Source organism: Sceloporus occidentalis, unplaced genomic scaffold (genome assembly GCF_023333645.1).
Source record: "Sceloporus occidentalis isolate IW3139 unplaced genomic scaffold, rSceOcc1.0.p SCAF_195, whole genome shotgun sequence".
In the NCBI taxonomy this organism is placed as follows: Eukaryota; Metazoa; Chordata; class Lepidosauria; order Squamata; family Phrynosomatidae; genus Sceloporus; species Sceloporus occidentalis.
In genome coordinates, this window is record NW_028317175.1 from 372,445 (window position 1) to 385,210 (window position 12,766).

Consider the following 12,766-nt stretch of genomic DNA (forward strand, 5'->3'; position numbering starts at 1 on the left):
CCGTATAAATGTTGGTTGTAAACCCGAGCATAGCCCACATCGTTACAACAAACGAAACCACCCGAAACGGCTGACGTTACGCAACTTAATAAATACCTTGATCCCCTTCCTCTTCACTTCTGGAGGGTGCCGCCATATTTCTAAGCGTCAACACATAGAGTACATCTCCTTCCTCTTAGAGACCGCCCAAGTGCTGGCAGCTTCGTGCGTAATCTCTCTGCCGGAGTAGCAATGACGTCACCGAACCCGTGCGTAGAGCCATAAACACAAGATACATAAAACTTTGTATCTATAATTATCTCTTAAAAACGCTACACATTTTAGGCACAACCTCGTCTTATCTTTTATTTTAGACAAAGTGCCACTATTACAATATGAGGCGAAGTCCCAGTGCATTTATGTATTGTTATAAACACATATGTTGTGTTGTGAACTCGCGGCAGGAATCATTGAGCACTTCGGCACAATTTGTCAGTGTGGTGGACGCTGGGTCCTAGCACCGGTGCAGTGCTAACCAGCGTGCTGAATCCATTTACATTTGTATAGCATATGAGAGGAATAAAGTTTGATATTAATAATTATTATTATTATCTTTTATTTATATAAAGATTATTTCAAAGCTCTGTTTGATTTTTAAAACGCTTCTCGTTTCAGAGAGCAGAGCATTTTATGTGCGGTAACTGTGGTACATACCTCCCAGGTGTCCTGTTTTCCGCAGGGCAGTCATGATTTTGGGTTGCTGTCCCATTGAGCAGCCTCACCGTCTCGCTTCTCCGATCGCCCCTGACTGACCCAGCAAGCTGTGAAATCCATTGCTGCTTCCCTATGAGAAGTAGTGATGCTCTGCATTATGATATGACATAATATCGCACTTAGCAAGGTGCCCTGGCTGTGCATATGTATAACACTGCCTCTGTTCCCCTATAGCTGTATATACCTCCTGAAATGTTGAGGGGTATGTTGTCATCTTGACCTAAAGGGAGAGCTTGTAGGAGAGTTGTGCACCTTGACTTCACTATACATTATGGAGGGCCAACCCCAGTGAGCACTTGACCGGCCCTGTATAATGTATAGTTAAACCATCAAGATTTCTTACATGCTGAATTATGCATTATACAGGGGCAAGAGAGTTAAAACCGCACCCCCCCCCGCAAGCTTTATGCCCAAATCTCCTTTTAGTGAATAAAACCCCAAAAGGGGTAATATGTCTGAAGGTTCAATGTATGCTTCAATCCTGACTTGTTTCACAAAATCAAACCCCATAGAAGTTTGGTTGTAAGCGATTTGGGGCAGGTGAGAGAGGAGTTAACGGGGTGTCTACATGCGCTCATTTGCGTTATTATATAAACCTGGTCCTGGGGGCAGTCTGAGTGTTTATATATAATGTGGTATTTGTGGCGGTAAATAGGTGGCCTGGTCTGACTAGGTTAGAGAATCAGGCAGGTAATAGGAGAAATGGGGTTCTTTGGGGGACTTTATTGGTTTATATCAGGCTTTTAGTGTTGTAACCTGGTGTGAATGATAAACTAATGGTGCCGTGAATTAAGTTGGTGTGCGGACCTATTCTGGCGGGAAAAAAAATTGTGATTTTATTTTGTTTACATCATGTTCCCTAATGACAACATGCAATTCTCTATAGATTTGGAGAAATTAAATTCAGAAAGTCTGCTAGACTAAAATTCGTCTTTAATATGAGACCCAACTTGAACTATACCTGTTGGGCTGGCTGTCGTGTAAATTGCATCAGTCAGCTTTGGTGAACTTTTACTTCAGTTTAAAAAAAATTTTTTTTTTTTTTTTTTTTTTTTTAACAGAGATATCAGAAAGCTTGAGGCTGCTTAATTATTTATTAATGGTCATGTATTAACGGTGAGGAGTTGATCATTTTTTGCTCTGGGATCTTTGCAGGCGGGATGGGCCTTTGTCTCTGTAGTAAAAGAAAGCGATGCGATGTCGAAGAAGCTGAAAACCGGTTTAAGGTAACGGTTCCGTTAAGGGCCCTTCCATCATGCGATCTGTTTTGGTAATTGTACCTAGCGGTTAGCAGTAGGACCTCGGTGAAACTATGTTGTGTGCTGTACTTTGCTACGGTTGTATCGCTTTTCTAAGCTGGTTTTTGTATCGTACTGCTCTGGGCTGACCTCAAAACCCCATCTGTGAAGTCAGAGGACAGTATTGTTGCAAATAGATGGATTTGACGGTATGTGGCTTGTGTAAGGGTGTAACAAAGACACGCAGAATTTGGTGTTGAAAAATAACTGTTCAGCCCGCTTTTTCCCAAGTTAAAGACCCCGACCTTAATCGGTCCTTGGTCTTAGAGTCTGGATAGCTATATGTCTATTCCAGTCCCTTGCTGTATTAGTCTCTACCACTTCTGATGGGAGGCTGTTCCATTTATCTACCGCCCTCTGTAAAATAATATAGATAACGGTTACACAATGTGTGACCCAACCAGCGCCGTGCTCCGATCTCCAAGAGGCTTTCAGGTTGAGACCTAGCTTTACAAATGGCAGAAGATCACAGGGTGGTTACTGCTAAGTAACCTAATATTAACAATTTCTTCCAACTGTAGGGCAATAACCAGGGGGTGTAAATGTTTTCGGAATCTCCCCTTTAATAACATTAACCCTTCGCCTATGCATCATAGAACTATACTGACTGAGGGATGGAACTTGCAACAAATGCTAAAACCCCAAAGCTATTAATTTTGATTGCTATTAGCGACAGTTTACAGTCACCTGTAATTGTGTCCTTTTTGAATCTAAGGTAATAAATGTGAATGATGATGGTAGAAAGATATGCCCGGGGGTTATGGAGCTTACAGAGACTTGTTTAGTCCTGCATCTCGAAAAAGGAGGGTTTGTGAAGTGGCCCTATATCTGCTTGGTGAAGTATGGATACAACTCCAATCTCTTCTCGTTCGTATGTGGCAGAAGATGTCAGACTGGGGAAGGTAATTATACGGGCCACTTATTTTAAAGCCCACACAGATTCTCTTTTGTTTTTTTGATCCACGCCATGGTTACTTTTTAATCCTTTCTTGCGTCATATAGTTAAAAATATGCAAAACCCAAAAAGGTTCCAAATAGATCAGATTGCTGCGTGTTCGATATAAAATAAATGTCTTGCTTTATCATTTCTAGGTATATTTGGCTTCAAGTGCAGCCGTGCAGAAGAGTTATTTAATAAGTTACAGGATTCCATGCAAAATAACAGGATAAGCATCATTTCTGATACAGACAGCGACAGTCCCACGTGTAAGAATAATAATTTTTTGGCACTGTTTTCTTGTAGATTTCCCCGTAGTACACAGTTACCTACAGACTGTTTGGTCGCATTAATGTATGAATCCCCCGGGTCACCGTGGTTTTTTATTATGATGTGAAGTGTTAAGACTTTATTAATATAGTCTGTAGAGGCTCACTGACCAATTTAGTTGATAAATGATGGAATATTTCTGTTGCTAGGTGAAGGGGGTTCTAAGGGGTGGAAGCCCTGAGTCTTTTAGCCCCAAATGATGACGCAATGCTAAAATACACTTCAGACAAGAGCACCAAAAATAGGTTAAACTTAATAAAACCTGGTTAATTTTTTAATAAATGCCTATTATCTGCATGCATATAGGCATCTATTGTCAACCATGTGATATATTGGGTAATCCAAAACACCACACTGAGATGATTCTTCATGGCAATGCTAATGAAGTCTGTTCCATTGTAGCATTTAATTGGTATAGTAGATTGGGCAAAGATAAGACCTAGAATATATGCAAGCACCCAGAAACTTTACACACAGAAAAAGTGAACAGCACAAGGAGAACTTTAGGAGAACCTAATTTTGATATTATACTAGTAATGAAAAAAATGTTTCCATCTAGGTGCAGAGCAAACCTTGCCCTACAGATATGAGACCTACCCATCATTTCCAGCCTCGTCGTATGTGTTGTCATCTTCTAGCAGACCTGAACCAATTGGGGGTGAGATTATCCCTGATGTGATTTCCCCGCAAACTTCAGAACAGGTGAGAATCCTTCTTCTTAATCTCACCTGAGTAAAAGTACAAGTATTTCCATTCTACGACCTTCCCCTTATGCATGTGTTCATTTTTGTTAAGCCTTACAGGTACGTGGATTATAAGGATGACAGAGTGAGACTTGGATATGATCATAAACCCCTGGAAAAACAAACTTCAGATGGTGGGGTCAGCCAAGCATCTTCCACACGCAGTTATCTTGAGATGTCTTGGGAGTATCAAGGATCAAGAGCCTACCAAAAGCCCTTATTTGTGTTTCGAAACAAAGAGGAAAAGGCAGAAGTGGACGTCCTCCACAGCATTAATTCTAATGTAGACCTGAATCATGCTATATGTGACACAGGCTATGACAGCGACGAACGTCGAGAAGCATCTTGCATCAGAAGGATGGGTTATGAGAACATTGGCGCTCTTCAGAGTGAGCGTTTCAGGTCTAGAAGTATGGTTGTTTCAGTCAGCAGCAGCTCAGATTCACAAAATACAAATTATATTTCAACACGAACTGCATTGTGTGGATTTGACAGTCAGCCCTCGAGTCCTTCGGTCTTTGAGGAGAAATATAGCTTAGAACAGAGGGCTTCTCCCTCCAAAGAAGCAATGCGTTTGTATCATAATAGACTGTCTTTAGGACAAGACTCTCTCAACCGTCAGGACTGCGTTGCTACGTATTTTAACTTTGATATGAAACAGCAAACTCAAGACTATAGGAAACTAAACTACATTCAAGTTGAGATGGAGAGTGGGTGCGATTCGGACAATCCCCAAACGCCACAAAGCCCTGATACGACTTCGGTTTCGTGGACAACAAATCCGCAAAGTGAGCTTTATGCTGAATTGGACCTAGAGAAAACTGTTGCTTTATCTCGCATACACAAGCACAGGCCAAAGGATGATGGCACTAGAAAGACCAGGCATAACAGCAAGCATTTCCCTATGTGATGGGGGGGGGGGGGCGATGAATGGAAACCCAAAACAGGGTATTGGTACCGGACAATCCAACCTCTTGAATGTCATAGCCCTTATACTCCAGACTCTATGCGATCTTGACTTGGCTTTTGCTTAGAATTTTTTTTTTTTTGTTTAGAATAGACTTGCAGCCTTGTAGACCATGCAGAACGTATTTCAGTGTTTAGTTATGTATTGAGTTGAAACGACAATTTAAACGTGTTTTTGTAACTTGTGTAGAAACTTCGGGTTTTATTGACATTTAGCACTAAAGATGTAGTTGCTTATTTGAAGATGCAGACTTCATCGGTTTCAGAAAGTAAGAAAATTACTGGAGGAGAGTTTTAGGATGAACTTTTATTTTTAAAGCATTTTTTATTGTAAAGATAAACAAAATATAGTCTTAAGAGTTGGACAAATTATAATCTCTGTAAGATCCAAGTTGTGTGGTTTCTTGTGTGGTCGGGGGAGTTCCTGCTGATGTCGGGTGGGGGGGGGGGGGAACGACACCACCCTTAAAAGGAATGGGATGTAAGGTTTTTTTTTTTCTTTAAATTTTTTTTTTTTTTTTGTAATGGGGGGGGGGGGGGGGGGGAAGAGAGATGCAGTCATCAGTGCAGTACAATTAGAGGACCTCTTGACCATGTTATTTATGCCAGGGGGTTAAAAGGCATATCATGGGGCACAGTGGCATATGGTGGGTATAAGGCATTTCTGGGGGCAGAGTGCATAACTGGGGGACAGGTTCGGAAATAAAAACAAAAAACAAATTCTCAATCATAGCTTTTAGTAAATATGAAAAAATAGTTGACAAGAATTAATATTTACTAGTAAAACTTTTGTCCTATAGTGTACTCTTATATCCAAGCCTTTTCTTTTTCCTAAATTAATATTCACATTTTGGGGAGTTGTCTTATAATTGAAGAAATACGGTAACTTGTGTGGGTACACTAAATGGGTGAGGAGAAAATTACACAAGCACAGCAAAAGTGCTAAAATAGCCTTGTACCCAAAGGGTACAACAAAAACCAGCCTGTTCTTTAAGGGGTTAAAGGGGAAATGGGAGGGGAGTGGGGCATGATAGGACGCCGTGACCTGGATGATTCAGGTGTTGACTCGGGGAACCTAAGAAGAAACACTTCTCCCAGAGTTCTCCGGGCCAAACCCGAAGTGTTCCCAGGTATGTTTATAGTTTTATACTGGTTTTTTTTTTCCAGGTCTGTGTCAGCTTTTCAGACACAGGCTGTGATGCTGTTGCACTGCTCTGTGCTCAGTCTTTATGACATCATGTGTTTTGCAGCACAAGTTTAGTGAGTGCAGGGCACTGAACATTTGTTGCTCTGCCAGTTAGCTGAGAGGAGCTGTGCCTGTCTAGGATAACTTTATATTCCATTTTGCGAATTCAGTTGATATATTCTTCGGAGATATGTCTTACTGGACACTAAGTGATTTTAGCTGTCCTGTACCATATAGTGCTTTGGGTTTCATTACCAGAATTGATGATGGGTTTTGCTGCTATGAATGGCAGTCTGTAATAGTGAGTTGCTTTATTGGAGGAATTGTGATAAACTTTACAATTAATGCCGTGAGAAACATCGAGAGAGATAACAGACAATCTTCAATTCAAGAGTTGGAGGAGAATATAGCAGAATGTGTCCCTGGTCATGTTTACTCTGATGCTTTTCCTCCACCAGAGGAAAGTGAAGCGGACACAGGAGAAGCCGTCTCTAACATAATCATTTCAGAGGACGTTGCTGAAACTAATGAGGGAACACCATCTGATAACACCATTTACACCAATGCTGTTCCTCCACCAGAGGAAAGCGAAGAGGACACAAGAGAAGCCGTCTCTTACACGATCATTTCAGAGTACGTTGCTGAAACTAACGAAGAAACTAGATCTGATAACATGATTTATACCAATACTGTTCCACCACCAGAGGAAAGCGAAGAGGACACAGGAGAAGCCGTCTCTTACACGATCATTTCAGAGTATGTTGCTGAAGCTAACGAGGAAACACCATCTGATAACACGATCTCCTCCTCTGAAGCAGATCACAACAGCTCACCTACTCCAACCCCAAAGATGAGCAGACCACAGAATGTGTTGGAGAGGCTGGCAAATTTTTTCTTAAAGAAGGCCAAAAATGGAAGACAGCCAGCCACAGAAAAACCTAAAAAAAAGTTGTCACAAATACTCTTGTTTTGGAGGAATGTTTGAAAAGTGAGAGGTCTGGTCAAATTCAATTACAGAAGGAAAACAACAGAAGAATACAACACTCAGATACTTTACTTGGACCAGAGAGTGATTCAATGTATAGTGTTCATTTGTATGTAATAAATTAATAATCCTGAGGAAAAAAAAGCATACGTGTGGTAAATGTTTAAAGCATATTAGAGGAGGGTGAACTGGCTGTATTGAGTGTAAAATGAGACAGACCTTAGATGCCAAAGAAATAGGGAGAAAAAGTATGCTGAGCCGTTCTGTTCTGTCCATACCAATTCATCCTGACGGTTTTTCAAGCTATATGTTTAATATATAAAAAATATCTAGGATTTTTTTTCATAGGTATAGGTAATGGCGCTACTACACAGTGTGTATATGTTTAAATATGTGGGCCAGTACATGTGTATACTACCAGGGTGGGCGAGGGGCCACTGGGGCCGGTTTGCTTTACCTCACCCCACACCTGGAGGTCCCAGGTTCAGTGAATTGAATTGAAATGGCAACTCTCTTTTGTAAGACCCAGGGATTTTTTGCACCTCAAGTCCCAGAGCAATATTGCTATTTTTGGGGTATGTCGGTTCAGCGACCCACCCCCTTTCCTGCAAAGAGTATACCCATATAAACTGTATATTGTCTTTTTTTTCAATTAGAGAGAAGACTTTCTTTTGATACCATAATTAGCTGAAAATTTAGGATGAGAATTTTAGTAAAAACTAGCTGAAATTAGGAAAAAACAGACCATGCGTGTTATAGATTCCACATTTCGCTTTAGTGGCCCTATGCCTCATATGGGCCTGTTTAGCACCCCCTAATTCTAAATACCCCCCATAAAAGTATATATTTCTGTTAAGCAGACAACCCAGAGTATCTCATCAGGGGCATTTGGACATTTTTCATGCAGCCATTTGGCCATCAATCACTGCCAAACTTGTCTGTAGCAATAATTTCCTGCTCTTTTTTTCTTGTTTAGCTGCGTCTCCTGATTATGGAAATACCCCACATCCTTGGTTTTATTTTTCTTTCCTAGGTGGCCATAGCCATCCCTTACAGATAGTAACCTATAGGGTAGTATTTTTCATACTTATGGCTTGACGGGTTTGGGGGTTTTAAACGAAGGCAGAGGGTTATACCTTTTAGATGTTGTGCTATGGCAATGGGATGTAACTTTTTTCTTTTTTATTATTTTTAATCATTTATTGACCACATGAAAAAAAAAAAGTGCACTTCCCAAATCTGGCCTTTTAGCCCCCAAACACCAGACAAACCCATGCATGGGTGGTATCCCTGCAATCAAAAGATGTTGCTGAACATATATCGGTGTGTTGTTTCACAGTGACATGTACCAGGAGCTGTAAAATCACACCTGAAGTGCAATTTCTGTGATAAAATGCAAATACTAAAAATTAAAATTAAATGCAAATACTAAAAGGGTTAATATGCCGCCATCTGAAATACCTTGAGGTGTCTAGCTTTCGGAAATATATGGTTTGATGGGGTAAATTGAATAACCCGGCTTCAAAGATGGCCCTATTAGGACACGGGGCAGTAGGACCAGATGTTAAAGTTCCAATTTAAAAAGAAGCGCACTTCCCAAATGTCGAATTTTACCTCCCAAACAACCTGATAAACCCATGCATGTGGGGTATCGGTGTACTCGGGAGTAGGGTGACCACATATTATTTCTGCCATTCAGGGGCACACAATGAAGCCGCATTAGATCACATACACACACACACAGGTGTGTGTGTATATATATGTATATATATGTATATATATATATATATATATATATATATATATATATATGCGTTACACATGAATCGGTTCATGAATCGATTCATTTCAAAGAATAACTCGAAATGAACCGATTCACTTTAATGATGCGAACTTCCCATCACTAGAACCTACGCACGAACTAACGATGAGCGATGATGTTAAACGTCCGAAACCACGCCTCTGTGCAATGATTGGGCACGAACGACGTGACCACGCCCTTTCCGTATGCATGTGTGTAACGGGCGGGGGATTCCAAGCCGGCTGGAGTAGCAACCTGAGGATCTGAACACCGGAAGTGATACCCCGGGGAGGAGTTAAAGGGCAACTGGTGTTAGGCTTCTTAGCATTGCTGGTGCAAGGTTTGCAAGAATGGAAATCACCAGGACCAGTGAGTGATCCCAGTTATACGTGCTGCCTGTGTGTAATTCTAATGTGTCTTCAACCGGGGAAAGCGTCCCCCCCGGAGCGTACCAAGCACACCAAGCACACCGAGTCGTGGCTGTCATGTACTCTCACTTGGTGACACACATGCCGTGATATTTTGTCATCGGTTTAGTTCTGATCATTTTATATCCGGGTTAATACGCACATGCTATAAGTAGCCCTTCTTAATTCCCTGCTAGGTGTTGGGATTGTGGTAGCTGTTGGTATCGGTGCTTTGGCTTTATGGAGTTAATGTGTCCGGTTCAGGCTGCCTAAACTGATTAGTATATTCCCTTAACGTGGTTATGGCCCATACAGCTGGCAGGGTTTCCACTGGTTTTGTGTTTAAACTCTGCCTAAAGGCTGTTGGTGAAATGCATGGTGATAAAACTCATCAAGCATTCATTATAATCATTGGCAGTGGTGTAACAAAAAACTTCCTCCCCCTACAAGCTTTGTTGAGGGACCTCTCCCCGTATAATATAACTGTCCAGTTTGATGTGTTTTGGACCGTGCGTTATTGTGTGGTATGCTGGGGCTTTGTTTGCGCTTATGTTATGGGGCCAGTAAATGCGATTTGCTCAGAACATCACCATGCGATCATCGTGAATCAGCCTGCGCTCGTTTAACTCAATACAGCTTTGTAGTCATGTTTTTGAGGTGAGTGATGGAGAGCGCAGCCGTGGGAAAAGTTATAAGGGCCATTCGCCTGCTGTGAAGAAGCGAACCGGAATCAGTCATTGGCCTCGTCTCAGAATATCCCTATCCTATATATGGTTAAATTCCTTTATTGTATTCTGATGGGCGGCTCTTCCGTTTACCTACCACCCTATGTGTTTGTGTAACCTCAGTGTGTGGTTGGTTTACGGATGGTACTTATGGTGATGGCTCTCACGGATAGTATTTAGAGTTGTGCTTTCAACTAGGGCTGAAACAACGAATCGATAAAATCGATAATGGAAATCGTTGTCGACGATTTCCGTTATCGATTAATCGAGTGATCGATTCGTTGTTGGCTCCTTTTACTTACCTCCGCGAGCGTTCCCTGCTTCCGCTACACGCTCTGCACTGCGTGACGGATGTGACGCGTTCCGGAGGTAAGTATTCTTCATGTCTGTGCGAATCGCTTTGTGCGAGTGGCTCCGTTCGCACAGAGCGGTTCGCGGGGGTGGGGTTTCAGGGGATGCAGGGCGGGGTGGGGGGGGCAGGCCAGGGTAGGAGACTGAGTGCAGGGCAGAGTGGGGGTGGGGGTGCAGGGCAGAGTGGGGGTGGGGATGCAGGGCAGGGTGTGGGGGCAGGGCAGGAGACTGGGTGCAGGGCAGAGTGGGGGTGGGGGTGCAGGGCAGAGTGGGAGACTGGGTGCAGGGCAGAGTGGGGGTGTGGGTGCAGGGCAGGGTGTGAGTGTGGGGGCAGGGCAGAATGTGGGGGCAGGGCTGGGTACAGGGCAGAGTTGGAGACTGGGTGCCAGGGCTGGGTGCAAAGTGCCAGGGCTGGGGCAAAGTGCTGGGTGCAAAGTGCCAGGGCTGGGTGCAAAGTGCCAGGGCTGGGGCAAAGTGCTGAGTGCTGGGTGTAAAGTGCCAGGGGTGGGGCAAAGTGCCGGGTGCAAAGTGCAAAGTACCAGGGCTGGGGCAAAGTTTCTTGAACAGTAATAGTCCACCTCTTTTCAGAATGTTTGGGGTTATTTTGTTTCATAAATATTGTGTTTGGGTTTTTGTACTTTGAAAATATTGTTTTTTATTACATCATAACAAATGTAAATTTTAAGTTGTTTTTTAACATCCAGTTCATTAAATTATTTAAAATAAACAAAAAATTTGCATATTGTTTTTTTTTATCCGATTAATCGATTAATCGAAAAAATAATCGGCCAAGTAATTGATTATTAAAATCGTTAGTTGCAGCCCTACTTTCAACTTCGTTATGAAGGGCCAACAATAGTAGGCTTTCCAGCAGGATGGATTGAGCAGGCCCTGCATAATGTACACTTTTTAGTGTACCTTTGTTAGAAGCCTCATTGAGTTTATTCAAGAACAGAACATACATATTGCGTACAAGAGGAACACAGTGCCGAACGCAACCTTCGGCACCCTAACCAAGTACGCAAAGGCTTAGCCTGTAGTACAGTTAATAATTATAACACACAAGTCAAACCATAGAAGAAATCAAACTGATTTACATTGGCTGGCCAGGCTCTTCCTGCCCTCCATCCCCTTGGCGGTTTGCTCTAGTGTAACGTGATGTCAAGCTGTTAAAACCCCAACTGTCCCGTCAACTTCTCCTTTAGTTCATTGACACAAAGAGCAGAAACAACTAGAGTTAACAAGCAGGATCCCTAAGTGAATCATAGACAGCGGACATGAGCAGGAGCCTTAACATGGAATAAAATGCGTCTATCTGGGCTCAGAATATGTAGAATACATCCCTGGTAATTGCTTCCTGACGTCAAGGAGCAGTGCTGAGCACCTGTGCGGCGCGTGAGGTCTGGAGTAGACCACGGGAAATCGTTCAACATTTGCTGAATAAAAAGCCCAGAGATTGTGCTTATTGTATATATGTTCTGACCTATTCATAGCAGCAAATGCACATGCTTAATGGCAGGGGCTGGCCATCAGACAACCCGGGCATCTGCCCAGCTGAGCCTCCTGGCTACCTGGATGGGCACTACTGCAGAAGACCCCGCGCTGTAGTGTGTGGCCGCTGGCTGGATATGTGCGATTTTACCCTTTATCGGTTGTTTGCATTAAATTGCAGTCCATGATGTAAGACTGTATGTTTTCCTAGCCTGTAACCTCTTATAATTCTGGCCGTACATGAGATATTACACCGAGGACTTTATTTTTCAGATTTTAAGGACCAGTTACCGAAAGTTTATCAAGCGATTGAAGAGGCAGACTTCTTAGCTATTGATGGCGAATTTTCAGGTTTGTTTCTCAAATGTTTGTTTTTGTTCTTTATGGTTGAAACATTGTGTTCTTCTGTTTCACTTTGTTCTGTAGAGGTTTGTATCTTAAACTTAACCTGCATACAGACCATGAATAGCTGTCTTGCTCAGGAGTCACTACATATTACAGGAATATCGCCTTTACGTTTTGCTAGCCTACACTCCTCTTCATGTAGTCCCGGAAAGGCTACACGTTCGTGGCAGGAGGGATGGAATATGAGCCCGGCTGAAAGAACGCTTTCCGTATCTGGTGGGATTGTATGGCTGTACCCATGTTCTGTCTTGAATAGTGCGATACCACCAGTAGGCTCCCGCACCTCTACTGGTTTATGCGGAGCAAGTGGCTGATCTCCTGTTGTATTATCTCATCACCATACGATACAGAGATTTACATTAATACAAGAGCAGTATGAGGTTTGGGA

General features: G+C 42.5%; 2 protein-coding genes across 2 annotated transcripts in view; both read left to right on the top strand.

Annotated features, from left to right (window-relative positions):
- Positions 1-1,913: 1,913 nt before the first annotated feature.
- LOC149278292 (fibroblast growth factor receptor substrate 2-like) lies at positions 1,914-4,971 on the top strand. Its single transcript, XM_089502140.1, has 5 exons — positions 1,914-1,979; positions 2,767-2,953; positions 3,144-3,257; positions 3,878-4,020; positions 4,114-4,971. The coding sequence occupies exons 1-5, from the start codon at positions 1,914-1,916 to the stop codon at positions 4,969-4,971; spliced, it is 1,368 nt and encodes a 455-aa protein (XP_089358266.1).
- A 4,378-nt stretch (positions 4,972-9,349) lies between these two features.
- LOC149278293 (poly(A)-specific ribonuclease PARN-like) overlaps positions 9,350-12,766 on the top strand; it is a 42,134-nt gene continuing 38,717 nt past the window's right edge. Inside the window, exons 1-2 of the mRNA XM_089502123.1 lie at positions 9,350-9,368; positions 12,247-12,324. Coding sequence (XP_089358249.1) covers positions 9,350-9,368; positions 12,247-12,324 — 97 coding nt within the window. The remainder of the gene's footprint in view (positions 9,369-12,246; positions 12,325-12,766) is intronic.

What these genes read in the sequence shown, in the direction of transcription:
- LOC149278292 (XM_089502140.1), top strand. Translation starts at nt 1,914, where the DNA reads ATGGGCCTTTGTCTCTGTAGTAAAAGAAAGCGATGCGATGTCGAAGAA. An exon ending in AAGCTGAAAACCGGTTTAAG is followed by an intron (nt 1,980 to 2,766) that starts GTAACGGTTCCG and finishes TTTGAATCTAAG; the next exon opens with GTAATAAATGTGAATGATGA. An exon ending in AGACAGCGACAGTCCCACGT is followed by an intron (nt 3,258 to 3,877) that starts GTAAGAATAATA and finishes GTTTCCATCTAG; the next exon opens with GTGCAGAGCAAACCTTGCCC.